Source organism: Oryctolagus cuniculus, chromosome 8 (genome assembly GCF_051225735.1).
Source record: "Oryctolagus cuniculus isolate XC-2025 breed Fujian yellow rabbit chromosome 8, ASM5122573v1, whole genome shotgun sequence".
Taxonomy (NCBI): domain Eukaryota; kingdom Metazoa; phylum Chordata; class Mammalia; order Lagomorpha; family Leporidae; genus Oryctolagus; species Oryctolagus cuniculus.
This window is the reverse complement of record NC_142874.1, coordinates 30,132,705-30,149,508: the sequence shown is the minus strand read 5'-3', so window position 1 is coordinate 30,149,508 and position 16,804 is coordinate 30,132,705. Positions and strand designations below refer to the sequence as shown.

Here is a 16,804-nt window from a genome sequence, read left to right as displayed (position 1 = left end):
ACCACGGGAGAGCGGTTTACACACCCAGGACAGAGGGGAGGTGGCCTCGCTGGAGGAGCCCTGGGAGAATGACACAGGGCACCTGCAGGTCAGGAGAGGAATGACTCACTGCTGAGGCAGGCGAGTTACAGCTGTACCCACAGCTGTGCTCCCTAAAGACAGACCAGCCGGCCACGGCCACCAGCGCAGACCCAGGAGGCCGCGGGGCCCCCAGGGCGCAGGTTGCCAGGTATGGTCACAGCCTCCTCCTCCCCGAGCTGCCACCTGTGGTCCCGGGGCCCAGGTGGTTGCGGGTGGGGGTGGGGATGCAGGTCCCGGCAGAGAGGGTGAGGTGGGGCAGCGGGGATGGGAAAGCATCCGTGGGGAGCCCCAGCCAGGAATCCGCGTCTCTCCCGAGGCGCGGGCAGTTGTGCGGGAAAGAGCCGCAGCGGCCCGTGGGCGTTCAGGGAGGGCGGAGGGGCGGGCCCCGGCTCGGGGTTTGCGGGGGTCGAGGCGGCGCGCGAAGAGGGCGCGGGACCTGGCACGGCACCGGCTCTCCGAGATGCGCTCCGGGGCGGTCGGCAAGATGCGGGCACCTCGGGCTGGACCGCCGAAGCCCGAGGGGCTTAGGGCGGAGTCTGAGCCGGCGGCAGCGCCCCGGCTCGGCGGCGCGGAGGAGGCGGCTTCCCGGGCCAGGGGCGGCCCCGGGATCACATGGGTGGAGGCAGGTCCCGGAGCCCCGGGCGGGCTCTCCCCAGAGCCGCGCAGACGGCGGCGGCTCGAGCCGCGCTGCCTTTTCACCCTGCCTCCCTCCTGGCCTTCCCTTCCCGGGCCGGGCCGCCCAGCCCTACAGGTGAGCCGCATCCAGGTGAGCGCACACCCACCTGCGCGCCCTCCGCGCCGCCAACGCTCTTCCCGGCGCCGGCTTCTCCAGTCCCTGGGGGCTGGGGTCTCCCTGACCAGGGCGCTCCTCTTCCAGCACCCTGGGGCGCGCGGGGTCCTTTGGCCTTTGAGGCAGGGAGGCTCCGGAACCGGGAGAGCCGGGCGGACGGGCCGGGCACCTCCCCGCGGCGCGGAGTCCACGGCCGGCTCAAAGGTCCGAGAAACTCAGCGCGGCTGCGAGCCGCCAGCGTCCGGCCTCGGGGCCTCCCGGCCTGGGGAGGGCATGGGGCGACAGACCTGCGGGCCCAGGTGGCCCCCTGCGTGCTGGGGACCCTGGTGTCCTCAGGGACTTGGCAGCACCCGTGAGTTCTGGACGTCCCAGGGGCAGCCCGAGGATGAGTGCCGGGCTGGGTGGTGCCAAGCCTGGCATTGCAGCTTCCTGCCTGGGTTGGCTCCTGGCTCCAGACCTAGAGGCTCAGGAAGTCCTACAGGGTTGCTCTGTGAGGACACTCCCCTGCCCGGCCAAAGGGGCAGTGGACAGGAGGCCTGTGCCCCCGCGAGGAGGTGGCATCTGTCCCTTCATTGTGTTGCCCGGCCCCAGAGGCTGGGTGTGCCCAGCTTGGCTCTAGAGCCCTGGTCTCCTGGCGGGAGGGGCTGTTCAGAGAGCAGCGGGCCCCCGGGGGAGGTGGAAGGCCCTGCTCCTGCCCGTCTGAACCGCACTCTCAGGGGCTGGGCAGGCAGCCAGGAGGTCCCTCGGGGAGACACAGCCCGGTCCCTGGTATCGTCTGTGGCGGGCCACTCTGTTCTGTGGCTGTCACTGCTGTGCCGGAGCCCTGCCCTCTCACGGCCGCCACCTGCCCGCCCCTCCGCAGCGGGAGGAAGTGTCTTGTGCTGTGGGTTTTGGGGACAGGAAGCAAGCCCCAGCGGGACTCTGCCTTGGTGGTGGAGGAGGGGTAAGGGGGGCAGTGGCGACCTCTCCTGCCACCTGTCACCCCTATCTTCCCTTCCCGCAGACCCCTGCCTGGCATCCCAGACAGCAGCCTCCCGGGAGCCACTGGCTAAAGACTGCGGGAAGGGGAACTTGGTGGCTTCCCAGGGTGGGGGGAAGTGAAACTGGGTGAGGGAGGGACTTCGTCACTTCCTCTGTGACGTGATGGGTGGCGCTGGGACCTGCCCCCCACCCCTTCCCCAGCCACCTCTGTGCCTCTGCCCGGCCATCTGACGGGGTTTCTGGGGTGGGCTGGGGGAGTGGGCTCCAGCTATCTGCTCCTCCCCTTCCCCCAGGTATGGCACTGACCGTGGATGTGGTGGGGCCGGCGCCCTGGGGCTTCCGCATCACAGGGGGCCGGGATTTCCATGCGCCCATCATGGTGACCAAGGTGAGCCAGGGGCTGCACGGTGAGGGGTGGCCGCTTTGGGAACAGGCTGCTCTGGGAGGGACAGGGCGTGGGCCACTAACCCCGCACCTGCTGGCAGCCACTTGGGGTGGTGGGAGATCAAGGGCACCCGGAGTTGGTAGCCGAATGCCCCTGGCCCAGGCCTGGCCCAGCCTGTTTGCAGGTAGAGCTGCCTGCAAGGTGCGATTTGCACGGGCAGGGCTCTCTCTATCCAAAAGTATTTCCAAGCACCCACAAGCACCTGAAATTCCGCCACCCCACATTGCTGGGGAGGTGTCCGCCAGAGGCCAGGGCGGGAGGGGCTGCTCACTGACGCCGCCTTCTGGGTGGGCTCTGGTTGGGGGGCGGTGGGCAGAGCAGGAAGTCCCCTCCCCGCTGCCCCTGCTCCGAGGGCACCTGAAACTCATCCCCTGTAGGTAACTGAACGAGGCAAGGCCCAGGCTGCTGACCTCCGGCCTGGAGACATCATCGTGGCCATCAACGGGGAGAGGGCGGAAGGCATGCTGCATGCAGAGGCCCAGAGCAAGATCCGGCAGAGCCCCTCACCCCTGCGGCTGCAGCTCGAGCGGTAGGCCCCTCCCTCTGGTCTGCGCACAGCACCTGCCCGCAGCCTAGGGCTCTAACCCCTTGTGGCCTTCCTGGGCCCTTTGGCCCTGTCTGCCCGAGGAGACCAGCTTCGGGCTCCACTGGAGGGCAGAGGGAGACCAGCTGGGCTGAGAGTGTCCCCGTCCAGCTGGGCGAGGTGGGCGCTGGGCTGGGCACACAGCCACAGGCTGGGCAGGGTGAGCTGGCACAGCCTCCTGGAAGCCCGGGTCTGACTGGTTCCCAAGAGTGTGCAAGGTACAGGGTGTGGGTGTGGAGTGGGCTGAAGAGAGGAGACGCTGGGAGAGGTGTACCCTAGGCTGGGCATCCGGGACCCCTGCCCCCAGAGGGGTGGGGCTCCGAGAGCACCCCTCCCTACCCAGCGCCACCCTGAGCCCTCCTTAGTGAAGGCACCTTCCCAGGCTGCCAGCATCAGGGGCCTGGAGGCCAGCGCCGCCGTGGGGGGAACAGGTGGCTGGCAGAGGTGAGGGGTGGCGGTGAGTCACAGAGCAGAAACGCCAGGAGATTCCTGAGTCGGGAGAGCCCTGGAGCCCGAGTTAGAGCCGCCTGCCTCTCCTTGCCCCCTTGCCACCCAGCTGCAGAGGCTGCCGCCCTGGCCCCGGCCCCTGGCTGGGCCGCTCCGGCCCCTGCATGCTTGCAGGGTGGAGCCCGGAGGAAGGGGAGAGGAGGGGACGTGGTGGCATCTGAGGATGGGACTGGGGTCTTCAGGGGGCTGCTGTGTGGGGCAAAGGAGGGGTGGGAGCTACAGGCGCGCTGTCACTTCCTCGGAAGGAACCACCCCAGCAACAAGGGGGCCCGGCCACCCCCTGCACGCCTTCTCTTGTGGGATCCTCCCTTCTCACTCCTTCCAAGACCCCTGGGAGACCACGTGGTGCTCAGAAGCCCTAATCAGTGAGCAGAATCCGGGCGGGGGCTGCCACAGCCCTCCCCGGGCGAGGCTGCGGCTGACTGGACCCCTGGGAATCGGCCGGTGGCCCAGCGACAGTGTCGTGAGGCTGGGGAGCGGTGGGCTCAGCCGCGCCCTCGCTCCCGCCCTCAGCTCCTGGCTTTCTGCAGGCCTCCCGGGCCGGGGTCCCTGGGGAGGTGGGCCCTGTCCCACTGCCTCTCCAGGTCCTTCCACGGCTGGTGTCGGAGGGAGGGGGGTCTGGGGGAGGGACAGTGGGTGACCCTGGCACACGTGCTCTGGGCATCAGCTGCGGTGGGGCCGTGTCTGAGTGGGGCGGCTGGGGCCTACTGGCTCCCCTCGCTGGCTGCAGCCGCTCGTGGCTGCAGTATGAACGGTTGTTCCCATGAAGCCGGCCATCTTTCCTGGCCAGCACTGATCTATGAAGTGCTGCTGGCCCAGTGACAAAGTCCAGATGAAGTGGAAAAAAAGGGGGTGGGCGTGCATAACGGCCTTGGAGCCAGCCAACCGTTTCTCTCCCTGCTCCTTGGCACCAAGGCAGCCATCTTTTTTGCGAAACCATGGGGGGTGTTGAGCATGGCGGGTTGGTTTGGACTCTGGCATCTGAAAGTTGACCACCTGGTGCCTGAGCCGTCCCAGGGTTGACACTCAGGTCTGGGGACAGCAGCGCAGCTGGTGGGTGAGGGTCCCAGGACCCCTGTGACGCCCCCTCCCTTACCCCTCCTCCCAGGTCTCAGGCTGCCTCGACTGGGCAAGCCAATGGGGACGTGGAAGTGCTGGCGTCTCGCTTCCAGGTAAGCAAGTGCCTTGCAACCAGGACGGAGCAGCAGCGCGGGGGGCGAGGGTGAGATGCTTCCCCAGGCCCCTCTCTCCACAGGGCTCCGTGAGGACACAGAGTGGCAGCCAGTCCTCACTGAGGTCCGCCTGCTCCAGCCCCGCCTCCCTCAGCCCCCGGGCAGGCAGCCCCTTCTCCACACCGCCCCCCACCAGCTCACACACCCTCGCCCAAGAGGGCATGGTCAGCCGCAGGTGAGCTACCAGTTCCGGCCCTGCCCTCTAGTCAGTGTCTTGGCGGTGGCGGCCATGTCTGGGGGACCCCCAGTGCCGCCCCCTGTTGCTCCTGGGTGCACACACACACCATCCCTTCCCCATGTCTCAGTTTCCAGAGTCTGGCACATGCTACACACCTCACTGCTGCCGACCGCGTGTCCTACGGGGGCCACCCCGGGAGCCGACAGGTAAGGCTACCTGGAGGGGAAGAGACAGAAGCAGCTCGCCTTCCCTGGGAGGCTCCTGCCCAAGCCAGGACGGCCGCTGCCTCTGGTGGGGGCCACACGGGCAGCCAGTCCTCCTCCTCCTCCTCCTTCCCGGGCCTGCTGGCGTCCTCCCTTCTCCGTGTGTTTCTCTTGGGCTGGAGCTGAAATACTTTTGCTGCTGTTGTTGGAAGGTTCCCTCTGGGCCCGGGCTGCAGCTCTGCATCGCATTCCTCTCCATTCCAGTCCTGCTATCTGCCCCTGACTCCCGGCCCTCGGCCCCCCTCTTCCTCTCTGACTCGGCCTGAAGAACCCCCTGTGGGACTGTGGTCCTGCCTCAGGCTGCCCTTGGCTTTGCCTCTGTCTGCCCCCAGCCCCCAGCCCCGGAGAGGCTCGCCCGCTCCCACTGGTGACGGCCACCCCACCCCTGTGGTATTTCTCTACTCAAGGGCAGGGGTAGGGAGGTGAGGGGGTGAGGTGGCCCACAGCCCTGGGCCACAGCTGCTGGGGGCAGGTCCAGCCTTGGGGGTGGAGGAGATGGAGCCCAGCTGCTGGAATCCTACCTCAGGAGATGGCGCATTCCAGACGGCAGAGCCTGGGGTGGGGGTGGCCGGGGGAGGCTCTGGAGTGCCTCCCTCATGGCCAGCTGGCCCGGCTGTGCGTGGAGAGAGGGGATCCCGTGGGTTGCCGGTCTTTAAACTGCCTTACATGCAACTGTGGAGATAAGACAGACGTGCGGAACAATTTTGGAACAATTAAGCACTCACCGCCGTGGTATTAATTACAGAAGCAGGAGGCTGGGGGGGGGGGGGCGTGTGGGCTGCCCGCCTCCACCCAGAAGGCTGCATCAGGGCCGGGTGGCATGAGGATGGGACAGGAGGAGCAGCCGCTGGATACGCTGGGGGGGTGGAGAGACCGCGGCGCGAGTTTGGGGTGGGAGTGGGGATTTTTTCTGAGGGGAAGCTTTGGGCCTAGGACACACTGGGAATGAGCTTGGCCTGGGGCCCCAACCAGCCTGGCTCCTCTAAGCTAAGGGTTAGGGTTAGGGTTAGGTCCTTGTGGCTGCTGGGGGCCCGGCCTTCCTGGGTTCCTTCCCATGATGCCCCAGGCCCAACAAAGGGGGCTTTGCCCCCAAGCCAGGAGCAGAAGCACCTAAGACTTTTCAGGAACGTAAATTTTGAGGCCCCAACCTGGACATCTGGAACTGGACTCGGATGGAGGCAGCAACCTGTGTGCGTGTGTGCGCGTGTGTATGCATGTGTGTGTGCCTGTGTGTTAATTTGTGAATACGCTTGAAACCATATCTGAAAGGCAAAGTGTGACAGACAGAAGCACAGAGAAATCTCCCATCTGCCCGTTTGCTCCCTAAACGCCTATGACAGCCAGGCCTGGGCCACGAGGAAGCTGGGAGCCAGGAACTCAGCCCGGGTCTCCCGTAGAGGTGGAAGGGATCCGAACGCTTGGGCCATCCCCTGCTGTCTTCCAGGGTGTGCATGAGCAGGGAGCTGGAATTGGAAATGGGTCCAGGCAGTCTGCTAAGGGATGCAGGCGTCCCAAGGGGCATCTTCATGGCCGGGGCCGGAAGTGTGGCCGTCTGTGTTGAACCCTGCAGAGGGAGGAGCAGGAGCTGGCCAGGGGCAGACGACGCTCTGAGCTCCCTCCTGTTCTGGAGCAGCTGCTCGATGTCAGGCGCCTTCCTAGCCCCTGGGGATGCAGCGGTGGGAAACCAGGAATTCTTCACTCCGTGGAGCTTCCACTCGGGTCTGCCAGTGAGGCTCCCACAAGGAGCCACAGGCCCCCTAGCTCCCTCCCTCTCGGGGGTCACTGTGAAAGAAACACACTCCACACTCTGCATTTCCCAAGCTTGTCTAACCGCAGAATGTCTCCTGGCCTTCTTCCACCTGTCCCCGCCCCTCCCCCACTCACCGACACCCTCAACGCGCTGTGAGAAGTGTTGGCTCCACCCACACGCTCGCTGGGCAGGCGAGGAGGGGGCAGCTTGCCTGGGCTCGGACATGAGGGGTCCCCTCTGTGTCAGTGACGGCAGGGGCAGGTGGTGTGGTGTCTGCTAGCACCAGCCCTCGTGGTGGTACCCTTCTAGAAAGTACAGTGGCCCACCCGGGGTCAGCCTGGTCCTGGTGGACAGATATGGAGTGAGAACAGTGGCTTCCCGGGAACCTGTACACAAGGCCCTCCCAGCTGTCCCCGAGCGTCCTCTTCCATTGGCTGGCTCGCCAGTGCTCCCTGGCCCATCCTGGGGGTCCCGCCCCCCACCCCTTTATGTTCCCATTGCTCCCTGCCTAGGGAATGGGTCCGTGGGGGAGGGACCAGGCTCCGGGGGGCTGCGTCTTTGGGAATACCCAGCAAGGCGTCGCAGACTGGGCAGGACAGGGGGAGGATGGTGGGGACTCTCTGCCTGCCAGCTGCATCTTGCCCCACGTCCAGTCCCCTTGCGGCCCCCTTCCCTCTCCCTGCCCATGCCGGCTTTGCTGGGTGCTGACTGCCCCACCCAGGACCCCAGCAGCCCTTGTGCGCCAGCCCTGGAGCCTGCTGGTCACCAAGGGCCGGGAGCCCTCTGCTGTTGGGCCTGGGAACAGCTGGGCTTGAGACCCACAGGGCTGCGTGGTGGGCCAAAGGCTGCGGCCGCTGACTCCTCCCCGCTCGCTCCTCCCCTCAGGCCGGCCAGGGCCGCGCTGGTGACTCGGCGGTGCTGGTGCTGCCTGCTTCGCCCCGGCCCCGTTCCTCCAGCCCCAGGCTCAGGTACTGGCGGGCCCTGGAGGGTTGGGTGGGGTCCCCTCCCCTCTGAGCCCCTCAGCTTTCCTCGGGCTCCTGGGACACAGCCCTCTGCCCCTGGGCTCGGGCTGACGGCGGGGCCGCCCCGCGTCCTGCAGTGTAGACCTCCTGGAGGAGGACTCCGAAGTCTTCAAGATGCTGCAAGAGAACCGGGAGTCGCGCCTGGCGCCCCGGCAGTCTAGCTCCTTCCGGCTCCTGCAGGAAGCCCTGGAGGCTGAGGAGAGAGGTGAGGCCCCGGCGGCGGCTCCGGCATGGGTGTCAGGCGTCCTGTAGGTGTCCACCAGTGGGACTGGGTGGGGGCCAGCTCCCCGCCTGTGGGTGCATCCGGTGTGGGAGGGCTGGCCCGGTGTGCACCCAGAGGTAGGAAGCAGAGCCTCCTGGGCCCCGGGAAGGCACCAAGGGAATGGTGATGGCCGGTGGTGGGCCAGGGTGGGGGTGGGGGTCTCCAAGGAGGCCTTCTTGGAGGAGGAGGGGTCTGATGTGGCCCTGGGAGAAAAGATATCAAGACTTCCACAAGCAGCCTTAAGATGGTGGCAGGGAGCAGCCGCAGGCTCTGGGCGTGGCCGTGTGCACAGGCAGAACGGTGGTGGGACAGGCCAGTGCAGGCGGGTGTCGACTGCCACGGGAATGTCGGTGTCCTTGGCCGAGGCCTTGGGGGTGGTGGTGCATGGAAAAGCCCTTTCCCAGCCGTGCAGCGGGGCTGGCAGTGTTATCTGCTCCTAGCGTCGCTCCCAGGTCTCGGGAGTGGGACCGTCAGCTCCGCTTGCCAGACCCTGGGCTCGGCTGCTCCCCAGCGCCGTTAGACGGGCAGATGTGGCCTCGGCCTGTCTTTGCCCTGCCTTGCTCCATCCCTGCTCCACAGCCGGCGTCAGCCCGTGCTACCGGCGCTGCTGCGGCCGGTGGATGAGCTCCCATGTGTCTGTCTGTCTGTCCCTCTAGGCGGCACACCTGCCTTCCTGCCCAGCTCGCTGAGCCCCCAGTCCTCCCTGCCCACCGCCAGGGCCCTGGCCACCCCACCCAAGCTCCACACGTGCGAGAAGTGTGGCACCAGCATCGCGTGAGTGGGGGGCAGGGCCGGGCCCACCAGGGGCCAGCAGCAGCAGGCGGGCAGCACAGCCAGGGAGCCCAGAGGGAAGCTCCTGTGTGGCCTTGCGAGGGGTTATTTGCAGCGTCCTGGGGCTGCCTGGGCTGGCTTCTTTCTTCCTTGTCCCCAGAGGAATCTGAGATGCTGCTGTGTTAGAGAGAGAGAGAGAAAGAGAGAGAGAGAGAGAAATCTTCATCTGCTGGCTCCTTCCCAAATGCCTGCAACTACTAGTGGCTGGGCCAGGCCAAACCCAGGAGCCAGGAGCTCCCTCCAGGGGTCTCGTCCATGGGTGGCAGGAACTCGAGTGCTGAGCCTGGGTGCACTAACAGGAAGCTGACTCACAGCAGATCAGCTGGAACTCCTATGTGTGACGTGTGGTGTTCCGAGCAGCAGGCTAAGTTTCTGCACTGTGACGCGTACCCCGGTGAGACTGGCACTTCTAATGCTGGCGCTGCCAGTCCCAGGAGCTGGGGTCACACTTTGGGTACCACTTCTCCCTTGCAAACCGAGAAAATCTGGCCGGGTTTGTCAGTCCGTGCGGGGACTGATGTGCGGCTGTGCGCAGGCGTGGTGGGGGGTGGAAGGAGATTACTGAGTGCAGGTGGAGTCATGTCGCTGAGGCTGTAGGGTCGTCCCAGGCTCCAGGGCGGTGGTGGCCTCCCAGCAGGAACCATTCCCTCTCCTGCAGGAACCAGGCCGTGCGCATCCAGGAGGGGAGGTACCGCCATGCCGGCTGCTACACCTGCACGGACTGCGGCTTGAACTTGAAGATGCGAGGGCACTTCTGGGTGGGCGACGAGCTGTTCTGTGAGAAGCACGCCCGCCAGCGCTACTCCACAGCCCCGGCCCTCGGCTCCCGGGCCTGAGCCCACAGAAGGGGCCACGGCAGGTGGCGGCTCCTCCCGGGAACTAAGCGTGGGCCTGACTGGGTGAAGTCCAGGGCTGGGACCTGTCTCGGGCTGCAGGTGCCGAGGCAGCCTCACCTTCCTGGCATCTTCGCCCCTGCAGGGCAGGCCCTGTTCCCCAGGCTGAGTTGGCTGCTGCCTTTGACATCTTGGCAAATGCGGGGTGGGATGCTGGGAGGTATCTCAGAGGAGAGCGAAGTGCTAGCAGTTCTTTGTTCTTCCCTGTGTAACGCTGGTCATATGCGCTCCGTAAACATGCACACAAGCACAAAAGAGACACCTTGCTTCTCTCTCCTTCCCCGCCCCTCCCTCGGGGACCCCCAGCCCAGTGCCACCTTCCCAACACTCCCCGTGGAAGATGCTCACCAGAGACAATCGCGGATAGGCCATGGCGGGTGGCCTTGCCTGGGATGGAAGCAGCAGAGCCCCCAAAGCCCCCCAACCCCCGGGGCCTGGCCTGGGGGTACCTGTCCTGGATCCAGAGGCCGGTGCAGCAGCCCCAGCCCTGTTCTCACAGGAAAGATCAAAGCCAGCGCTGGTGGCAGCTTGGTGCTTATCTGGCTGCCTTTGGAGGGGATCTTGGCACCCACTGTGGTGCCTCCTCAGGCACCTGGTGATATAATTTACACCTTGATATCATCGTCTCAACTTTTGCCTGGATGGCTGCCTGAGGACCAGCCTTTATTTTTATGGGGAAGATCAAGGCGGCCGGCCTGCTGGGGAGTCTGGCTAGAGTCTTGGGCAGAAATGGGGCAGCCTCTTTGGCGCCACCTAGTGCCAGGTGCTGCCTATGGCGAGGAGGTTCCCACTGATCCACCGGCACACTTGGTGATGGGCTGGGCATCATGGTCAATGACAGACTGCCAGGGGTTTGAACTTCACCTTGACAACTGTAAGTGGGGATCTGACAGATTGGAAGGGGTGGGCTGATGCTATGCAGGACAAGGACAGGTCGGGAGTGAGGCTGCCTGTGAAGCTGGCATCCAGGGGGCTGTGGACTTTGGGGAGGACACAGGTGGTCAAGGGAAAAGCCACAGCTCCTGCCGGCCACCAAGGGAGGTCAGCCTGGCCCCCGGCCCTCTCCAGCTGCTCTTGGCTTTGTCCTGCCTCCTCCGAGGGCCATGCTAAGTGCCAAGCTTGCAGGAAACCTGCTTCCTGGAGCTGGGACTTCCCCATGGGGAGTGCAGGGGCTCCTAGGCATGGCTGGCCCCAGGCCACTGCCTGCGTGGTCAGGAACTCGGGGCAGCTGCTCACTTGGCCAGGTGCGCAGCGAGGGGTGGGTGGCTGTGCCGCCCCTCCCATTCCTCCTGCGTGGCTCAGAGGCTGGTAGATGCTGCAGGCACGCAGGGCCATGGAGCCCTCTACTTGGTGGAGGCTTGGCACAGGATGCCAGTCCAGGGCAGCAGAATGCAAGTGGCAGGGAAGCTGGGAAGTGCGCAGCCCCCGTGTCAGGGTGGCCCTGAGCTGGCGCTGGTGTTGGGAGGGGAGCCTGTGTCGGGGCGTGGGTGGGGGAGTCCTTGGGAGCCACACACAAAGCTTGTGCTGAGACACCGCATTCCTGCTGGCCTGGCTTCCTGTTTCCAGATGCATTCTTGTCCCGGAGTCACCGCAGAGACCCACGTTCTGCAGACTCGGGACGGGATTCGCGTGGGCTGCCTCCCTGCACCTCCCCGCCCTCTCACCGGGGCCCCCAGGCCGCCTCACCTCCTACCCAGGGAGGGCAGAGCTGGGGTTCGGCATGGCTGGGGGTTTGATGCTGCACGGCCCGCCTCCTGGGCTGGTGGAAAGCGCTTCCTGCCAAGCCGGCATTCTTGGTTTCCCTCTGACGGTGGGGAAGGGGTGGGGTGGAGTTGGACCAGGGCTTGCAGGCGGTTCAGGCTCTTGGCTCTCCTGCCTGCCTGGGGCGTGGCTTTGGGCCACAGTCTCCCCATGTCACCAGCAACAGGGCACAGAAACTAACTGGTGGTTTGTGGGTCTCTGCAGAACGCTGGGGGCGGGGCGGGGAGGGTGTGTCCGGTTGGAGGGCCCCAGGAGGGTGCAGAGTGAGGCAGATTGGCTTCTCCCTCCTAGTGAGTGAACAGCCACTGGTCCCCGGGGCCCCAGTCCCGCCCCCCAGAGGCCCAGGTGCAAGTTTGCACGTCCACCTGCTCCCTTAGCTGTCTCCAGGGCATTCGGCCCCGTTAGGGTTCCCCAGCCCTGACCCTCGTCCAGGGAGAGCGAGCTCAGAGGCCACCAGTCCCTGGCTGGTCACCTGGTGGTTTACCTGCCTGGGCTCCATTTAAAACCAGGAAGCAGTGGCAGCAGCATCCTAGGGAGACACGGGCCCCCTCCTGCGGCCTCCAGGCTACTCCCCGCGCTGCACGCTTCTCCCCCAGCCCCCGCGCCCAACTTTGGAAGAGGCAAGGCCAGGCACGGAGTGAAAGGTCCCCCCAGGCAGGCAGCATCCCCTTCCTTCCCCTCCGCCGCCGCTGGGAGCCTGGCAACGCTCTCTTCCCATTTCCTCCCGGGCTTGCGCGCGCGGCAGGAAGCGCCCGGCGAGAGGGGCGGCGCGGCGGGCCCTTACGGTAGCCCCAGCCGGCACTGGTGGGACGCGGTGGAGACGGGGCAGGGAGGTGCTATCCGGCTCGCGGCCCGGACCACCCCGCCCGCCTGCGCGCGCGCACCTGCGTGCCCCTCCCCCGCTGGGAGTGTCCGGGGGCCGCTCCCGGTCCCGGCGCTCGGCGGGGACGCGGCGGGCACCGCCTGGGCGAGCGCCGGGACCCCGGAGCGGGCCATGCGGGGCCGGCGGCGCGTGTACGGCGTGGAGCCGCTTGGCGGCCGGGGTGAGTCGCCCCTCTCGCACTCGGGCAGGGGCAGCCTCTCCGCGTTCCCGGTTCGGAGGGGCCGAGTGATTGGGCTGGGAACGCCTCGCACGGCGGAGCCCCTCCGGGTCTGGGCATGAAACCGGTCGCCAACGCTACCCCCGCTTCCCCCGAGTCCGCTTCCCGTTCGCGCCCGACCTGGAGCCTCCCCATGCGCGGGAGGAGGTCTGGATCCGCCGTCCCGCCCCACCCCGCCCCACCCCGCCGCGGCTGGCAGCTCCGCGAAGCCCCGCACGGCGGCGGACCCCTCCCTGCTAGTCCACAGGCCGCCGCGCCCGGAGGGGGCGCGGGTGGCACCTGGTGCCGCGCGCCGGGCAGGGAGATGTGGGCAGCCCGGTCTGGGCACCACCCCCGGAGGGGGGCCTGGTGCACAGGTGACAGTCCCTGGGGTTCCTGCTGCCTGCGCCAGGTTCCTCTTCCTTCCACCTCGCTTGTCCTTGCCCCAATCCCCAGTGTTTCTGGGTCCACCGAAGAAGTGGTGGCTGTAGCTGTTTTCACCACTGCCTCTCGGGAGGGACAGACCCTCTCTTGCATCCTCACGGAGGGCAGATTGGATCCCAGACTTGCCCTGCTCCCTCCTTGACTTGGAGTTTCCAGGCGACTTTGGAGGTGGTGGGGGGCGCAGAAGGCGTGGCCATCAAGGGAGCTGGGTGGCCACCCCACATCGCCAAGGGGGCTCCTGCGGCTGACATCCCTGCGGTGAGGGCAACCCCTTCGGATGTCTCCTCAGAAGCGCCGCAGATCCGGGGGCGGGGCCGGCTGCCAGGTGCCCTCCCCCCAGCACAGGACGCCCCTCCCGGCGCCGGGAATGCTGGGGGCAGTGAGGACCGCCCGCCTAGCGCGGTGCTCATTCTATTTGCAGATGGGGCAGCGGAGGGCCTGGCACGTGGCTGCGTAGCGCCGGGAGTCGCCAGCACCTACCGCCGGATCGCAGAGGCTACTCCCGCGCGCTCCTCGGGCTCCTGGAAGGGAGATGGCGACCTGAGCGCCCTGCGGCGGCAGGTGCCCCTTCTCAAACTGGCCTCCCGGGACTCGGGAGTGGAGATGGCAGTGGGGGACAGCCCCCTGGCCACCTTGCCTGCCTCTTCTCAGGACTCTCTGGACTTGGAGCCCGCCGGGAGCGCTGAGCCCCCCGCCCGGCGAGGCCGGACGCTGGCCAGCCAGAAGCTGCAGCAGGTGTTGGAGCGCTCCCGCCGCCTCCCACCTCCCCCTGCCGACTTGGCAGGACAGCGCGACTCCCCGCAGCCACCAGGCAAGCCTGAGTGTGGCGTGTACCTTTTTGAAGCAACAGAACAGGAGTGCACTGGGGCAGAAACCGACCCAGAGGCAGGCCTAGAAGAAGAGGTGGTGAGTGTCCCGGTGCAGGGGGGCAGGTGGGGACTCCCAACCCCCTCCCCTTCTCCCTGGAGCTCTCTCGGGGTGGGGCAGTGCTTGTCTCTAATTGACGGCTTCTGGCCTCGCTCCACTCCCAGCTGTGTGTAGCACCCCCGCAGAGGGGGTGGGCAGGTATGAGACCTGCCTGGCGCCACGCCCAGCTGGCTGTGTGTTCCTCCTCTGCCCGCCACTCCGCCCTTGCCGGCTGGCTGAGCAGGTGGGCGGCTGGGGAGCCGAGTGGTCTCTACCCGGCTGTGTTCCCACAGGTGGCGCAGTTGGAGCCTGGAACGTGGGCCTGCCTCCCAGGGCAGGGTCTTCGCTACCTGGAACACCTGTGCCTGGTGCTGGAGCAGCTGGCCAGGCTCCAGCAGCTTTACCTACAGCTGTGGAGCCAGAGGCTCCCCGGGGTGAGTGAGTCCCAGCTGGGCACTCAGTGAGCAAGGGAGGCGGAGGTGGGACAGCAGCGGCCCCTTCCGTCCCGGCCCTGATTACCCTGCCTCTTCTGCACACAGGATCCCGAGGGGGAGGAGTCGGCCCTGGCTCCTGCACCTCTCTCCTCGGACAGCCTGGGAAGCGGGGTGCAGGGGCCGTGGGAGCTGCTGCACCAGACACGGCAGGCAGGTGAGGCGCAGCTGTGTCACCCTCTGTGTCCTGCTCCTCATCCCACTAGAAGATCCCGAACCACAGCTCGAGGGGTGGCTCCTTGTTCCTGGCCCTGGCTTACCTGATTCTCTCTCAGAAGGGGCGGAGGCCGCTTTACCCCCAAAGGTGTGGGTGCCCACTGCCAACCCTCCCAGGCTGCCGGAGGCCCCCGTGGAGCCAGCTAACTCCCCATCCTCTCAGGGACATAAGGTAGCTGGTGGCTACATGCGGGCAGGTGGTAGGGTGGGCCGGGCTGGGGGTGGTCGGAGGCCAGAGACCCCGAGCAAACAACGGGATTCCTGTTTGCAGCCCACGACTTGTGCTGGTGGCTGTCTCTGGGAGCTCTGTTGGGGGTGTGTGTGGGGGGGGAGGGCTCTGTGGTGACTCCTTGCCCTCTGCTCAGCGAGACATCTCCCATTGGGACAAGGTCAAGGTCTTGCTCAACCGGCTCCGCTGGAGGAACCCCCGACACCCGGAGCCCCTTGCCCCTCCTGGTGGTTCTGGGTCAAGGTGGGTCCCGTGCCCATCCTGGGTGAGGCAGGGGGAGGGGGAGGAGACTGGAGACTGTGTGGGGTTGAGGGCAGTGGCTTTCCCAAAGCGCACAGGGTGAGTCAGTGACGTACTCAGGACCAGAATATGGGAAGTCACCTCATCTTAACCCCCACCCCCCTGCCGCTGAAATTTATGCCACCTCCCTGGGTCTGTGGGCGGGGCAAGGGGGAGGTAAAAAGGATTCCACAGTGGGCAGAGTGGACCATGCTGGAGTGTGTGTGTGTCCTACTGAACGGTTCTCCCTGGGGAACTAATGGGATGTCTGTATTTTGCACCGAAGCTAAGCAATGCTACCCCAACTCCTTTGGTTCTTCCAGCCTCGATTCTTCTCTTCTCTTTGACAGGACTGGGTCTAGGGACCTCCCTGAAGGGCCTCAGTACCACCCCCACCGGAACACCTATATGCCATCCTCAGTGGCTAAGAAGCAACGAGCCAAAAACCTTTCTGTATGTTGAGCCCTCCTGGGGCACCTGGTGATCCCGGGTGGAGCCTCCCTGGCCCTTGGTCCCGCTGCTGCTTTCTCTGCACTGCCAAGGATCGGCTGCCGCCGCCTGTTCTTGTCTCTGGGCTCAGGGCTGAGTCTTTCTCCCGCCAACAGCTCGCAGCGGCTCCAGGCCTCCCCCTCTTTGCCAGAAGCTCCCGGCTTAGACCGTGAGAACAAACTTATTTATCAGGTGCCGGTGGCATGCGTCTGGGCCCAGCACGTTGCAGCTGTGTGTATGCACAATAATCTATCAGTCTTTGCTGGGCCGTCAGTGGTGTCAACTGGCTGGACCCAACCACTTGTGCTGGAATCATGCGTCCCAAGCGCTGGTCCTCTGGCCCTTCTGAGCTGTGAAAGAACTGACCTCCAGACGGCAGTGAGCTGATCCGATACCGACTTGCGTCCTTGCACCTGCACGGGGGCCAGGGGACAGCTTTGGCTTGTCTGCGCCCTGCGTTGCGTCTTGCCCCTGGAGCAGGGCACCCTGAGCGGGGAGGGTCTGGGACCACGCGGGACGTCGAAGTTCTCGGTTGCTCTGCTCCTTGCTGGCTTTACCACGTCAGAGCTGAAAGCAGAGGCCCACGGCGACAGATCTCTGAGCCACAGCCTCCCACTCGGGGTGATGCCAGCCCTACCTACCTCACAGTCTTGTAATGAGGATCAAGTGAGATTAAACCGCCTCAAAGTGCCTTGTGGATGTTAAATGACGGGGAGAGCGAGGGTGCGGGTGCCGGAGGGAGTTGGATGGGGCTAGTAACTGGGAGCCCAGGGGGATCGGGGCCGCTAACGGGGACTAAAATGGCCAGTTTCCCGGCCAGGGTTTGGGCAGGTTATTTTACCCAGGTCTCTGAGGCGTCGCATTTGAGCATTAGGGACTTAGTCCTGACCTGCTAACCTCCTCCCCCTCCCCACCCCGCCATGGGCGCGGTCAATGGACGGTCTAGGGTAGGGGCGGGGGTCGTTGGCTTGAGTCAGGCCTAGGAATGACGACTAGAAACGGCTGCTTCTCAGGCTTCTCCTCTCCATGCTGCAGCCATGGGGCTGCGAGGGGAAGGGGGTGCGAGCCCCTCGCGCTTTGGCCCCAGCCGCG

The 16,804-nt window shown here is 66.0% G+C and overlaps 2 protein-coding genes across 6 annotated transcripts; both read left to right on the top strand.

The window, feature by feature from the left end:
* Positions 1-691: 691 nt before the first annotated feature.
* PDLIM2 (PDZ and LIM domain 2) lies at positions 692-10,073 on the top strand. The gene is made up of 10 exons (XM_008249871.5): positions 692-847; positions 2,146-2,240; positions 2,675-2,826; positions 4,496-4,559; positions 4,643-4,794; positions 4,925-5,003; positions 7,696-7,778; positions 7,910-8,037; positions 8,751-8,868; positions 9,584-10,073. Exons 1-10 carry the CDS (start codon positions 694-696, stop codon positions 9,759-9,761), a joined length of 1,203 nt encoding a protein of 400 aa, XP_008248093.3. The 5' UTR covers positions 692-693; the 3' UTR covers positions 9,762-10,073.
* C8H8orf58 (chromosome 8 C8orf58 homolog) lies at positions 9,957-16,368 on the top strand. Of its 5 annotated transcripts, none has more exons than XM_089302230.1 (7): positions 9,957-10,692; positions 13,524-14,008; positions 14,302-14,442; positions 14,548-14,656; positions 14,778-14,887; positions 15,081-15,187; positions 15,574-16,368. In XM_089302230.1, exons 1-7 carry the CDS (start codon positions 9,957-9,959, stop codon positions 15,683-15,685), a joined length of 1,800 nt encoding a protein of 599 aa, XP_089158356.1. In that variant the 3' UTR covers positions 15,686-16,368. The 5 variants fall into 5 exon arrangements, with proteins under 5 accessions (XP_089158356.1, XP_089158358.1, XP_089158357.1 ...); XM_089302232.1 differs by having other exon boundaries at positions 14,775-14,887; XM_089302231.1 differs by having other exon boundaries at positions 14,775-14,887; positions 15,105-15,187; positions 15,574-15,748.
* Positions 16,369-16,804: the final 436 nt, after the last annotated feature.